At 42.3% G+C, this 15602-nt stretch overlaps 1 protein-coding gene across 1 annotated transcript in view; it reads right to left on the bottom strand.

The window, feature by feature from the left end:
• Positions 1–1762: 1762 nt before the first annotated feature.
• Positions 1763–15602, bottom strand: part of QRFPR (pyroglutamylated RFamide peptide receptor) — a 36873-nt gene continuing 23033 nt past the window's right edge. Inside the window, exons 2-6 of the mRNA XM_019741427.2 lie at positions 12883–13041; positions 10243–10304; positions 6249–6484; positions 4474–4571; positions 1763–3738 (exon numbers count right to left, since the gene is read on the bottom strand). Coding sequence (XP_019596986.2) covers positions 3398–3738; positions 4474–4571; positions 6249–6484; positions 10243–10304; positions 12883–13041 — 896 coding nt within the window. The 3' untranslated portion in view covers positions 1763–3397. The remainder of the gene's footprint in view (positions 3739–4473; positions 4572–6248; positions 6485–10242; positions 10305–12882; positions 13042–15602) is intronic.

The raw sequence follows: 15602 nt of genomic DNA, 5'->3' as shown, positions 1-15602 counted from the left end.
CTTCATTCAATTGCCTAAAGTTTGTCAGCCCCGAGCAACCACACGCCTGAGGTCTATCCTTGTAGTTTTGCCTTTTCTGGAATCGCATGTAAGTGCAATCACAGAGTGTCTGGCTTCTTTCACATAGCACAATACTTTTGAAACTAACCTTTGGTGTTGCAATAGTTCATTCTTTTTATTGCTGAGTTCTTTTCAGTTGAATAGCTTTAACACAATTTGCTTGTTCATTCACAAGTTGATAAACATTTGGGTTCTTACCAGTTTTCCAGTTATTTTGAATTAAGCTGCTATGAACTTTCATGCACAGGTCTTTTTTGTTTGGTTTTTGGCTTTTTGTTTGTTTTTGATGGAGTTTATTTTATCAGTTCTTTCTTTTAATCTTCCTGCATTTAGTGCCCTGTCTATGAAATCTTTGCCTCGCCTAATCCAGGGTGCAAAATTTTCTTCCACGTCTTATTCTAGAAGTTTTACAGATTTAGCTCTTATATTTAAGTCTATGGTACATTATGAGTGAATTTTTAATATGTCGTATAAGGATCAAGGGTCTATTTTTGGTATTTGGATATCCAATTGTTCCAGAACCATTTGTTTGAAAGATTTTCCTTTCTCCACTGAATTATGCTTTCTCCTTGGGTAAAATAAGTTGACCATATATGTGTGCATATATGTGTGCATTTGTATATCTCTATCCTTGGGCCAATGCCACACTCTCTTGATTATTGTAACTTACAGTAAGTCTTCAAATAAGGTGTATAAACCCTGCAACTTGGTCCTTCCTTTTAAAATTGTTTTTGATTTAGAAAATAGTCTTAAGTCAAACTGGCATGCAAAACACCAGTGTCCCGATCCATAATAAGTGGCTGTTCTTTGATAGAGTGGAAGAAAAGGTACTACTTTTTGGCAAAATGATTCATAATGAAATAAAGTGCTTAAAGGTCTGAGCAGTGATACATATCTTTTCACTGATTTCATAGACATTTTCCCAAAATGCTGATAAATATAAGAATAGTTTTTTGTACCCCTCCTCAACCATACCTCCTGGATGGATCCAAAGAGACCTTTACATATCTCACTGTAAGCACCAGATAGGGGAAAATCAGATGGAATAAAATGAGAGAGAAAAGAGAGGGGAAGCAAATCTCTAGGTGGAAGACCAAAGGATTTCAGGGAATCGGGGAGGGGACTGTGAAGTCAGGGAAAAGAGAAACAAAGGCCCAAACTAGTGTTCTTTTCACAAATGCAAGGCGAACTGTCGATGGACTCATCAGCTGTGTTCCACCATCTCGGGACTCAGAGCTCTTTGGCTAATAGCAGGAGTTTCTCCGTAATGGACTGGACCAGAACGTCTCTTCCAAACTTTTATAACAATGCAAAAGGATTATGTTTACAGGACAAGAAATGTGCTAACACTATTTTTTATTTCTGAAACAATGTTAGTACAACGTGAACCAAGAAAAAAAAAAAAGAAAAGAAAAGGAAAGATAAGAAAAGAAAAAAAGAAAAAGAAAAGCTTTCACAAGCTGCCTGGAAATTTTACAGTAAATATTTCAATTAGTATCTAATATCTCAATGTTTTGGATCAAGCTCCGCAATGATTAAGAATTTTTAAAAACTTTAATCTTGATAATTAAATGGTTAGTAACAGTGTTGATTCATCTGTTTCTCATTAAGTCACATTTGGAGTATATACTCACATACATCAAAGTTAGGAAGCATCATATGGATATTTGCTGATTAAATAAGAATAACCAAAATCAGTGAATCTGATTCATTTGTAATGGTTTAATGAGTTAATGATAATCATTGTTTTGTTACAGGTTAACTAGGCATAACAGGACAGGGTACATAAATAAGCCACAATGAGTCCATTTCAACACAAACCAAATCATCAGCTTTCCTCTCTCAACTTTGTTAATTTTCCTGTGTTGCATAGACATTTTTTTCCTAACACCACACACTGTTTCATCTCTGTTTTCTTCCTTGCTTACATTAACAAACATGTGCAATGAAATGTCTGTATCTTGAAACACCCCTATGCTCTGAGTTCTCTGGTCTCAAACCTTAAAGTTTTACAAATGAAATAACCTGAGCGTTCCTGAGCTCCCTTTTCTTTCTGGCCCGAAAGCTGGAGATAGAAGAAACACTTTGGCCACAGGCTGTGTCTGGACTTTGGGAATCTCAGATGTTGAAGGGGAAGCAACAGGGCACTGGAACAGTGCCCAGTGGCTCCAGGACACCAGGGGGTAAGAGGGGAAGGCTGAGAAGTGAGGAGCTGCGTTGGAGGGAGATTTAGGTGAACAGGAGTGGGGAGCGCCACTGCTCTTCCTGACCCGTCTCTCGTGGGGGTCAGTGAAAGTCATGGGCTCGGAATTGAGGCTCTCATCTAACTGCACCTACCAGCCCTTTTACGTCCCCAAAAGGCTTTCATCCCACTAGTGAAAATGCAGAGCTTAAAAATGTAAATATTTCAGATAGATTGGTCTGTTTATGCCACTCAACCTATAAATGAGGATCCCAGAATCTTTCTTCTTTTGAGTAGAGAAACCAGTTACAAAATAGGCACAAGCTGAAGGTTGGGCAGGGCTGAGGACAAATCTCAGAACGGAAAAGGGAACAGATGGAGAGATCTGAGACATAAGGAGCTACGATAATGCTTTGGAACTTGAGGGGGCGTTGGAGTAAAAGTGCCTTTCTGCTCCTGGCTCACATGTTCTGGCAGTGACTCGTGGGTCGAGATGCCGCCCCACTTCACACAGGAAGGGATGACGGCTTAAAGAAGGTCATGGTGGCCAGTGGTCACAGTGGCGGTCACAGCAGGTCTATGTGGGAATTGGAGCTCAAACCTAGGCAGGCATCTGCCTCCAAATCCCACCCGTCTGTCATTTTGCTGCTTCTGCATCTTCTTCGACTTTACAATCATTGGACAGACCTCATTTGCAAGAGAATTTATCAACAAGCTTCAGCAGTGCACTAAAAACGATGTTACAGCATTCAACTATTAAACTTATTCAAGACAGACGATGTAGTTTTTAACTTATTTTCTCATCCAACTTAACAATACACAAAAAGCCACAGTACAATTGACTGGCTAGGGGGAAGAAGTAGCCAAAAACATTGATTTCTGTACAAGGTTTTTTAAAACTCCACTTTTGTAAAGTACAAGGATGGTTCACTAATTTTTCAAAACTGTAATTTCATGTACAACATCATATTTTTATGGAAAATGATGTAAGATGCCTTCTTTTCCTCATTCTACGAATAAAAAGTCTTTGACCTTTCCTCAAAATAACATTCTCTTCAGGTTAGGATATGAATGGTATTAATTATGCAGAAATGTTATAATTAGCGCCCACGGCCTGAAGCTCGTATTAGCCGTTTGGAATGAATGGGTGCGCTGTCACTTGAGACGCTTTTTCTCCTCCGGCTGTTCACACAACCTGACATCGATGTTGCCCTCACTGAACGCTTCTCCTCTGGTCTCCTCCACAGGGTTCTCTCTCCAGCAAAGCACTGCTTTCTTCTGCGTCATTGTCATTCCCGAATTTCCACGTCTCCGTGCGGGAGAGAAGGTTTCTCTGACCACACAGTAACAAACTGCAGATAAGAAGTTTTTTTTGAAGTTTTCATTCATAAAGGCATAAACAATGGGATTGCAGATGGAATTGGAAAACCCAATTATTTGCACGATGGCAAAAATCATCTTGATTGTGACATCATCCTGTTCCTTTTCAAAATTGCCTGAAATAAAAAGAAATGCTTGAGAATGCATATTTGTTTTGATGAGCATAAAATTCAATTTCTGTTTACCATCAATCTTTACCAAACACACTTGGACAAGTGATTAAAGGTGAGAAAAATTCTCAGGATGATTTTGGGGAGAGCCATTGATGTCCGAAGAAAAGCAACCTTGTGACGAGTCTTCCTTCTTAGAGAACCGAGGCTTACAGGCCTAGCCCGGTGCCCCGCACGTATCGGGGGACTCACTGCCTTTCAACTTGATTTCAGGCCTCATGGCAATGGGGAGCAGCAGTGACTCTGCAAATGTTCACTTGAGTTATAGAAACAGTTACCTGAGAACCATGTGACGCCTCAGATTATTAGGGAGAATTCACTGAGGGGCTGGGTGAAAAGCTAAGCATTATTAAATTCATGGGGTTCAATCCAGCATTCAGTAGGGAATGCTCATAGGAGGTCATTGCTGTCCCAATACTGAAATAACTTAAGGAGAACAGAGGCAGAGCATGGAAGAAGATTCAGAAGCTTGTCTTGATCTTCTGTAATTATTAAAGATTTAGTCAGAGTCGTACATAATTACGCACCACGGAACGACCTAGTGCTGTCGAAACCATGAAAGAAACCTACTAGTTGATATTTGATTACCCAAGTGAATCATGACAAATTTCAAGGGTTCATTGCCCATTCTGGCAGGAAATAAACTAGAACTTCTGTCAAATGAGAATGACAGGCACTCACTGTATTCAATCATCATGTGAACGATGTGGAAAGGAGCCCAGCACACCACGAACAGAGCCACCACTGTCACCATCATAATGACAGCTCGCTTCTTCTTCCTGGACTCATAAGGACACATTCATTGTGTTAATTAACTTCTCCTTGGCAAGTGTGTCAAACTGATGGCAAAGCTATTAAATAAAATTTGAGCCTAGACCTCTCAATCAAGATTTTTCAAATCCTGATGAAGTTCGTGATCGGTTACACATGGGCTGTCCGTCACTTTCCCCTCGCTATTCCCGCACCCCCATATTCCTCACATTATAAACACCCCTGTGACGTGTACTCCTTGTGGGGCTGCTGGGCCTCACTCATGTCATTGATCTTCCCAACAAGCCGTTTGGCACATGCAGAAACTGAGGCACAGAGAAGGTGAAGTAACTTGCAAAGTCAGACAGCTAGTGAGGGATTTCAGCTCATAAGGGCTAGACAGTCCTGCTCATTTTATATTGAAGAGCACTCATACCTGTGATAGAAAACTATCAATATTTATGAGCTGCGGGAAGCCCTATGTTTAAAAGATACCATTAAAATGGAATCCTTTATCGTATCTATAAATTACATGATTAACCAGGATTTCAAACTAGTTTTCTCCATTAGTCCTGTAAAGGACAGTAACATCTGCAAGGGAGCTACACATTTGCATGGTGCTATACATATATAAAAGGTCATATTCATTATTCTTTATTTCAAGCTGGTAGCCCTTTCTTCTGAGGAAGTAGGACTGCCAAAACAGCAGTAAGTTCCAAGGTGCTGTGCAGAGAACGGGGATGTCTTTATACAAACTGGGCACTAGGGATTGCTGCTCACTTGAAGAAATCATCAAATCCCATCAAACCACTCAACTTCTTATCAGGTTGTAGTTTTGTTTTTAACGGTCACTCCAAATAGATTATGAAATAAACCATATGAACTACAAGTACCATAGCAGTAAATCGTGTTTTAAATTTTCTATTAATGAGTGTGATCAGAAAGCAAAGCCCTTAGTTGAAAATAAACTATATCAATAATTAATTATTCAAAGTGAACAGCATGCTCTAGTTTCCAAAGGATTTTCCAGCACATCAGCTCACGTATGTAGCATCATCCTTGAGTGGGAGGAAGTAAGGATGGACGTTGCTATGCTCCCTGGTACGTGAGGAACGCACAGGCTGTAGGAGTAAGGCTTCCCCACCTCACGTGGCTGGTGAGGGGCAGGCAGGGGAGAGTACGCAGCTCTTCCTACCATAGTGAAATGACATACAGAGGATGCCACAAAAATGCATACGCATTTTAAGAAGGGAAAACTGTATTAAATTGTAATACCCAATATATACCGATAACAAAAGATGAATACAAGTCACGTCTGACTTCTGCAATTACCAGAGGAGCTCAGAGTGGTTACCATGAGCGTCCAGACACTTCTGATGATGGTGAACTGCTGCTTGAGCAACATTGACCAAAGTGTCCACTTGTAGACATTTTTTGGCACCCCCAGTACAGATGAAAACACAGCAATTTCTAAATTCCAAGTAAGTTTCTATCTGTAACGGTGGCTTCCCCCTTTGATTTGGGAGCTGGTGATCTCTCTTCTTCCTGCCATACATAAACTCTCAAAAGTTGAAAGCAGCCCACACCCTACACGTGAATGATAAATGACATTTTGACTCACACAGCAGTTCTGAGATCCCTGGTAACTGTCCCTTCCAGAGAATTAAAAATATTTTGAACAGAGATGAATATCTCATTAAACCAACCTGGCTATTTTTGACATTTCTTTTCCATGAATGGTCCGAAGCACGGAGCTGTCCCCCACTCTCTTACTGATCCAGAGTTCATAACCGATTTTACTGTATAGGCTAAGCATCACCACCAGAGGCAAGAGGAAGAGAATTACAAGGATAAAGGTGGTGTAGATTTTCTGGTGTACAGGGCTGGCCCATTCTTCCAAGCAGCAGACGTGTTCTTTTTCATATAAGAAGTCATACTTGATCTTGAAAATAAGAATTATTCCATTAGGAGAGCTGGTATTTAGCATCACAGCACAGAGAGCAGCAGAATGCTGTGGTAATGCAGTGTTTTTCAGATCCTTACATATTTACCATGGTTACATCTCTCAAATGATATCCAATTTTGATTGTGCTTTTGTTTGAAGAGTGGTTTTTCCACTTCACTGCTTAAATTCTTAAGTGTTTTATACTTTCTTTTCTGTTTTAAATGGAATTGAGGTCCAAGGCCTGCTCACTGACGTTTCTCAACTTTTTATACTCCAGTCGTAAGTTTTCAGTTGGGTGAAAGAGCACTTCAGTGACCAAAGTATTACAAAAACAGTATTTTGTACTTTGTGCCAACTAGTTTAATGTTACATTATTTTGCTTCCTCAATCGTTGCGACAGGTTTGACAAGGCACCAGACTTCTCCCAATGGCTAAGAACCAGTCTGTATTTTGCTATTTCAGATTGCAGTGATCAGGTCACTAGCAGAAATTTCAGAAAGGCAACTGGTAGCTTTTAGATTCTGAGATGAATGAGAAATTGGGATTCAAACTATTGCTAATTCACAAATATTCAGGCTCAATTATAAGTCTTAGAGGTATATACAGAGGATGCCAAAAAGAATGTATACACATTTTAAGAAAGGAAAACACTGTATTAGAGTTGTAATACTCAATATATACCGATAACAAAAGATGAATACAAGTCACGTTTAACTTCTGCAATTATAAGAGGGGCTCAAAGTAGTTACCGTCAGCGGACTTTCAGTAGTTTTTTCCTTTCTTAAAATGTGTATACATTTTTTGGCACCCTCTGTATGTATTTTAATTTATTAATACTATTTCTAACAGACTCATGAGTTCAACTATATTATTAATAACAATATTAATAAAAATATCAAAAGCTAATAAGGGACAAACTAAACATTTAAAGTATATTCAAATGTCATTTTTCTAGATTATAGGAATAAAAGTTAGAGAATCTATAAAACTTATTGTCATTTTAGTCACACTATAGCTTTTCAGACGAAAAACATTTAGGTCTTAGACATAGTTCTCCAATCCCAGCAGATTTTATCACCAATCTTCAATGCCAATTAAAGGGGTGGGGGAGCTTTTTGGTATACTCACCAAAGGTAAGAAACGTCAAGTTCTGATCTACGTGTTATTTACAGATACAACTAGAAATGAAAACACTCAGTGAATACAGACTCCCTGGGAGCAGGATATTAAAATGAAATGCATTCTGACTCCATGCAGACAGAGCACACCAGGGCCAACAACCATGGAGGGGGAGGGGGCACACAGTGACACATCCTAAACCACAAGGCCGGACTGGCCATCTCCAAAGAGCTGCCATTGTTCTGGGGACAAACAACAAAGACTCTCTGAGATCACGGTCAGATGGTTTTATGAAACCCAGCTTCAGAACTCCTATTTCCAAACATACACTTCTCTTCAGTTCCCCTGCCTAAGAGAACGGCGGAGGCTGAAGCGTCATGCTGGGTCCACAATCCCAGCTCTTCTCTCACAGTCACCCTTCTCCCAACTCACACAAGTCCGAGTCTCACCCAACCCAAATCTTGCTGTGGGAGACCTAAGAAAGACATGGTTCAAATTACTGACGCCAGTGGAACCACCTGACCCAGGTCCCATAAATCCAGACAGGGCTTTGTGCTTTTCCCGATATTAAATCTATTTCTATTCAAGGTAGCTAGGCATTAGAAAAAAGGTATTTTGACAGGTGTTGAGATGTTGTTAATTCACATTTTTCATACAGTGAAGGGGCAGAAGTGATGACAATTTTAATTTAACCACCTCATTGCTTCCACCCCATGAAAATTGTCAAATAGATCACTCCTGAGCGAGAGCCCAGTGAAAGCAGAGCACAGAGGCCATGGGTGGAGATGACAACGTCAGTGGTGCTTTGTTTCACCCGGGAGGGAAATGCAGTTGTGGGTCACACTCAAACGCACCGTCGCTAACAGAATTTCGGAACGAGGAGGGAGCCATGGGATGCCTCTAAATACATGGATTTGATTTGAAAAATGATCTCATACTTTTTCCTGACAGAAAACAAATCTGATTTTGCTGATCTGACAGGACTAGCCTAGCCAATTAGCTTATATGCATTTTCGACAAACTAAATGAGTTATGTACTGAAAATATATTCAGAGCACATGACAAAATAATTTTATTTTTAAAAAATAGATAAATCTTGTGTTCTATGGGCCCGAATTGGACTGGACATGGAAACAGGGTTGGGTCATTTCTAAAAGGGCCCCCCATACGTGTGGGCTTCCTGCGGGAGGAAAGGGCAGCCTTGGAGGAAGGAGCTGGTCACCAAGAGGTGTGTGTGGCGGTGGAAGGGTCTTTATGAGCAGATGGCTGAAGAAGGGGCAGCAGGCGGAACCGAGGTGCTGGTATCTTTGAAAAACCCATGAAGTAAAGAATCAATCACCAGCCAAAGTCACACACAGAGGACATCGAGACCAGAGGGCACCTGCCCCATCCTCTCCCACGCTCCCCACCAGCTCCCACGGAGCCAGAGGCAGCCAGCTGGATGGGGAGAGAGAAAGAGAAACAGAGTGAGGAAGCAGAGGAGAAGGGGATCACACCCCCCTCTAGATGGCTGGATTCCAGACCTAAAAACGGCTCGAGCTGGGAGATGGGAGACATTTGCAACTGATTGAGAACGCAGACTTAGGTGACCGACACAGGACTTGACATTTCCATAACGGAACTAACACTGTTCTTGGGACTGGAAGTACTGGAGGAGTTTAATTATCTGACTGACTAGAAGAGCTATGTTATATGGTCCCACGCAAGGCTTTCCCCGTGGCGTCTCATCAGAGGGCTGGGAAGTCCTCAGACGGCATTTTTATAGGTAGCAAGGGAAGGAATAAAAGTGCCATCTGTGCTCACCTATGGAGTCCAGCTCATTCAACACACCAGTGACATCAGGAACTAAGCCACTTTTTAAATGTCCCCTTGCCTGAGGGCTCCTCTGGTATCCTGGCCAATGGACAATGCCCAGCAGAGTCCCACGTCTGCCTATGTCGATTTGAAAAGGTACGAGAGGACACACGGTTCAGAAAATGATCTCAGGGAGCATGTATGTGTGCAGCCTGCACGGTCTGAGCCGGGGCCCCTGTGAAGGACGCGTGACAGTTCATCCCACTGGATGCACTGGGCCACTGAAAAGCAGCACAGGACCCCCTCACGGTGACTATCCAGGCAATGCTGGGCCACCTGACAAAGTATGGGGGCGAGAGAGGGGATAAGATGATGCCCTCACATGTTTCTAATTCCATTTGCGATACGTCACTGAACGGCAGCCAGGTGAGAAAGGACTTAGGGAAGCGCATCAACTGACAAATAAACACTCAATTACAGATTTTTTTCATGTGACTTGAAAGAAGAACTTGGAGCAATCACTGGACTTTTACAACGTATCAAGACACTGGCGAACGCTAGGAAAGCCACGTTCAGTGGGCAGGAACATGTACAAAGGGACCCCGGTAAGCTGTACTGTAATCATTCAAGTCTTACCATTAGAAGATTGAGAACGCACTAGATAACACAGAAGGGAACAAAACCTGAAAACAAATCATTTGATTCCACTTGCAAAAGCTCCAATGAAGTAACAGAAATCATACAAATTTGTTGTCTTCCTCTTGCAGGAAGGGGGAGAAAATAATCGAGGGGATGTGAAGACATTTCAACATTGTAATGATCAATCCCAGCCCCAAATGTACCTCAAGTCGTTGCACGTGCCACATGGGGGATCCCACGATGACTGCCACCAGCCAGACCACACCTGTAAAGTGGTAACATCATCGGAATATGACTGAGCTCAGCAAATACATCCCGCTTAATTTTCTAACCATAAGGCTGCTTATATGCAGTGCACCCAGCCCCCGACCCTGGGGCAGTATAGTCTCTGCGTGTGTTCTCATCTCCACCCTCTCACTGCCCTCAAAATTGCTGCTGAAATGTCTTCCCAAAACATGTTCTAAACATTTAAAACTCTTTAATAATGTTCCATTGCCTAGAAGATAAAACCCAACTCCCTACCATGGTCCCTGAGGCTCTCTACAAGCTCACTTGCTCTCTCTCCCATCTTATATTTCAGTTTAAGTTCTTCACACCAAGTCCTCTGCTGAGGACCTTACAGAGTTGGTTTCAGTGCCCACATCCCAGAATGCTTTGTGCAGCCCGTGCCTCCAGGCTGACACCTCATTGGCACCCTATCCCCAGGGTCCACTTGTGGCCTCCTTTTCCAGGATTTGACACAGAAGTCACCGTCTCTAGGAGAGCTTTGAAAGCTTTCCAGATAAAACTGACCACCTGAATTTTCCCAGGAAAATTCCTGGCCCTCAGTAGGTGCTTGATCAGCAAAAGTGGATGAGTAATTTGAACGTGATGTAGATCGCCCTCTGAAATTTCTTCTTAAAATTGAAAGTACATTTGTCTCAACCATCATAATATAGGCATTAATTTTCACTTACAAAACAAATACAACATCAGAAACCAGAGAGCATGTTGAGTGAATTGCTCTAACGATGGGTCCTTAGCAAGGAACAAAAGAGAATTCTAACAGCCTAGGACGAGGCCAGAACCAAGAGCCCCACCACTGATTTTGAGGGGAAAAAATCCCAGCTCAAACTCGACTTGTTCTTTCTGTACTGAGTGGAACCATTAAGAAAACAGTGTATTGCCTTCGGTTTCAAGGAACTGAGATTCACTTAAGCCGTAATTGGGGTTTATTATAAAGAAATACATGACTGGCACTGCTTATTGAAAGGCTTTATGACTCAGTGATCCAAGATAATTCTGAGGCTCACAAACGTCTCTCTCTCCATTGCCATGGATATCTACTCTAGTCCAATCACTATCTTATTGTGTTCTCTTCTGTTCAATCATTTGTCCAGTCTTTAGCAGAAGTTCTGGAGGAGCTGAGCCGAATTGGCTTCGCTCATTGCCAGTCCTGTGGGTCCACTGCCTGTTCAAGGATAAAAGTGCTACCATTGGGTGAACATTATTACTGCTGGGACCGGTGACCACCTCTGGGCAGGAAAGGCTAGCGGGTCTTGCTGGCTGGGGACCAGGGGCAGGCAGTCTCTGCTGGAAGGAGGTTCGCAGTGTGACAGCTTCAGGGAGACATTAGACGACCATGAACAGAGCCCCATGAAGATGTCTACTTGATTTAAAAACCTGCCTCTCTCCTATGACTTTTTGGAGTACGTACTGCCTTGATTGTCTATTCTCAACTTTGCTTTCAGATCTGGAGACTCCCTCTGCTTCTCTTTCTTTTATTTTATTTTTTAATTCCCTTCCTTCATGTATTCCTTTCCTCACCCTCCTTCCATAATCACCTGCTGTTTTCAGCTTTCACCTGATGGTGGAAGGTCAATTATTAAAAGCCAAGAGGTCTTTGAATTATTTACAGGAAGGATCTGACATAAATTTGAAACTAACTAAAACTGACCATGTCCTCCCAGTTAGTTTATCTATGCATTTCAAGCTATTTTAAATGAGTTTGGCATTGCAAAGATTTGGGGAGTTTGTTCTGTCATTCTATGATCCCATGCTGGCTAAATTCTTACAGCAGAAAGAAATGTTTCCTCAGTGCTCTCAAGTGAGATGTTAGTAAAAATTGTTCTCTTTGATTATTGCATTAGTTGCTTCCTATACCTCTGATTATTTGGCTGCAATACATTCAAACCATGGTGAGGCACATTAAAGTTTTTAAATGGCTCGATTATAAATATCAAATAGAGAAACTGTTCCGTTTTGCTGTGCCGGGCCCTAAGACACTGCTTCAAGTTTACCACTTATCACAAGGTACTTGCTCCTCAGGACCGATTCCAGCAGCGGAGGATTCAGGAATGCCGGAAGCTGAATTGTGAAGAGGATGGGACATGCCTCTGTCAGGCATCTCGGCACCAGTGTGCTCGCGGGCCCTGTGGCCTCCTGCCATCGTGGACTCACCCCCAAGGGCCACCTCCATTCTCCATTTTTCTAAGAACACCTTTCCTGTGGGTCCCCTAACAAGGGTATCTTGGATTAAAGGTCTCTTACCTAATAAATGTCACTGTGGCGATGCCACCAATGGGCTACCTTAGATCAGCTGAAATTCATGCTTAAAAGCTTAAGACTTAAACTGAAGAAGTCTGAAATGAGAGATCTTCAGTGCTAGAGTAGGCCTAAAGGAGAGATGGCTGAGGGTGGGGGGGGGGGGGAAATGGGCAAAGGACTGAACCCTTTAAATCACACCCCAGCACCCACTATACCAGAAGCTACTCCCCCAGTGTATAAATGTGCTTCACTTGGCACGAGTTCTCTCTGCTCTGCCCTGAAGAACGGCACGCCCCCTCCCGCGGGCACATCCTTACCCAGCACCGTGAAAGCCCTCCGGGTGGTATATTGCCACTTCATTTTGAAAGGATGCACGAGTCCCTGGTGCCTTTCCACAGCGATGCAGGTCATAGTGAGAATTTCGGTCACAATGGCAGTAGACTGGACAAATGGCACCATCTTGCAAATGAAGGGACCTGCAGTGAGGAAACAGGACAACTTAAGCATCCAAAAGAATAAGAATTTCTTTCTGTCTCTTTGTAATTATTGCAGTTAATTCTGAGTTCAAAAGTTTTATGTCTTTAATTATATTTAGACACAAAATAATTGAGAAAAGTTGCACTGGCTGATATTTTCTCTCCGAGTGGATTCTGAGTTCCTGAATTACATATAATTATGTATAATAGGGCACTGAGGGGACAAGTCAGCATCTGACCATTGATAATAGGCAGAAAACGAAATCAATGCGACCCTTGATTGAGAAAAAGCAAAGCCAGAGTGAACAGGTCTCCTGGGATCTAAACTCCCAGGGTAACCTTTTAATTCTTCCTTTCTCCTTCATTCCCTGTCAAATGATAACAAAGGAGCCATTCTCACATTTCTTCTTTTATCTTTTATTCTCCTTGGACTTCCTGTCCAAGACTTGACGTCTGGATTACACCATTCCACTCTGAACCGATTTTAGGTTCTTCAATGCAGAGGTGTCCAGCTGGTGGCCCCTGGGCAAGATGTGGTCTGCAAACATGCCTCGTGTGGGCGACGTCATATTTTTTTATCTGGACATCACTGCCAGTATTTTACAATGTTTATACTCTCTGACTTGCGCCTTCACCATCTGTATGAACATTTGTGAGCTCTGTTATGACATGTCTGCTCTACAATCCAACCTCCTCACTGCTACCGAATTACTTGATCTGAACTATCAGAGAATCATTAGCTCAGGGAATATAAAAAGTTGGCAGAGGCCTCAGAGGTCATATAGTCCAAGCTGTCACCAAAACGGAAATCCTCCCTTCACCTCTCTAACAATTGCTCCACCAATCTCTGCGGAGGAGGCTCCCTTCCGGCATGCTCCCACCTCGGGCCTTTGCGTGGCTTTTCCTTCTGCTTGGAATGTTCTTCCCCAAGTAACCCCCTCCCCTCCTTCACTGAAGTCTCTCGCAGACGTCACTTCTCAACAAGGCCAACTTACAAAGTGTCCCCACAACTACTAGAACATAAATATTCCAAGAGCAAGGGTTTTTGTTGTCTTCCTAAGGTACCCCACGCGTTTGCAGTGGCACACAGAAGGCTCTCAATAGTCATTTAATTGAAGGGAATGAGTGACTAGGAGGCTCTTAACCTCTAAAAGTGCCTCCATGCAACTCTGAGAGGCTGTCACTGCAAACAGTGCTTTTCAACACTTCCACCCACTTCCTCTAGCTTTCCTTTAGTTTCCAACCACCTTTTCCAAACAGCAGCTCTTCATGTACCTGAAAGCAGCTTTCATGTCCCTCACTGCTAAGTCTTTTCCAGTTGCCCCAGCGGCCTCTCACTGGACATGGTGCAGTGCGAACCCATCACACTCAGGATGTGGTCCGGCGGACGCAGGCATTAGAGGATTGTGTTGTCTGCTGGGGTCTGAACACCCTCTTCTGTGACTGTAACTTACATCAGTATGTTGTGGTAGACATTTCAAATGGCTAATACCATTGAACTTGAAATCAACTTGAAATGAACTGGGTCCATTTAATGGAAAAATTCTGTGACTAAGGGAAAATAACGTACCGAGGTATCACTCTCGACAGTCCCTTTCCGATCCTACTTGGAAGCTCCAAATGGCAACTCAAGAGCCAGTCACACCCACTGCCATGCTCTGTTCTAGTTCCCCCAAACCCAATCCCGTTCAGAGTCAAGGCCCCTTCTAGTCCAGCGAGATAGTTCAGATACTAAGTGTAGGGTTTTGCTTTCAATACTAATATACAGATGGTGCCCAAAAAAGTATACACATTTTAAGAAATACTTAAATATATACTCAGTATATACCAATAACAAAAGATGAATACAAGTCACGTGTGACTTCTGCAATTACAAGAGATGCTCAAAGTGGTTCCCATCAGCGTCCAGACACTACTGATTACGGAGAACTGCTGCTTCAGCAACGTTGACCAAAGTGTCCACTTGTAGACATTTTTTGGCACCCCCAGTATTTCACTGTTTGAATATTGATCATACTGTGAATGAATTAGCTTACCTCAGGATGTGATACTTGAATAAATAAATATGTGAATAAATTATTCATCTGGGTAGTTCTCCTTTTCCTTGAAAATTTGATCAGAATTTCTTCTGTTCTTTCAACCAAATTTTTTATATATTTTTCAAAAAAAGTTGCACAGGCCAAGGTTAAAGGAACACCAGAAGAAACTTTCCATGAAATGGACATGGATCCATTATCAACACATTTTAGGCATAACTATCCAAACACATAAGAATGATTATTATTTGCTCAGTGCAGCATTATCCTTCCTTATATGTTGACCGTGTGTATGATGATAGTATGGGAGATTGGTTACCTGATTCCCCGAAATCAGGGCACACCCTGATCCTGATTCATCTGATCTACTGCTTAGCCCCTTCGAACCTCAATTTCCTCATTTGTGAAGAGGGATTACCAGTGCCCACCCGTCACGTGAGCACGTCACACAAGGACATAGCACCCAGCACGGCATGTGTTCTTTACACATGGCAGCTCTTTTATCATCGGACAGACTGACTGAAA

The sequence above is a fragment of the Rhinolophus sinicus genome, linkage group LG07, assembly GCF_036562045.2.
Source record: "Rhinolophus sinicus isolate RSC01 linkage group LG07, ASM3656204v1, whole genome shotgun sequence".
NCBI lineage: Eukaryota > Metazoa > Chordata > Mammalia > Chiroptera > Rhinolophidae > Rhinolophus > Rhinolophus sinicus.
This window is presented reverse-complemented; position numbering and strand designations above follow the sequence as displayed.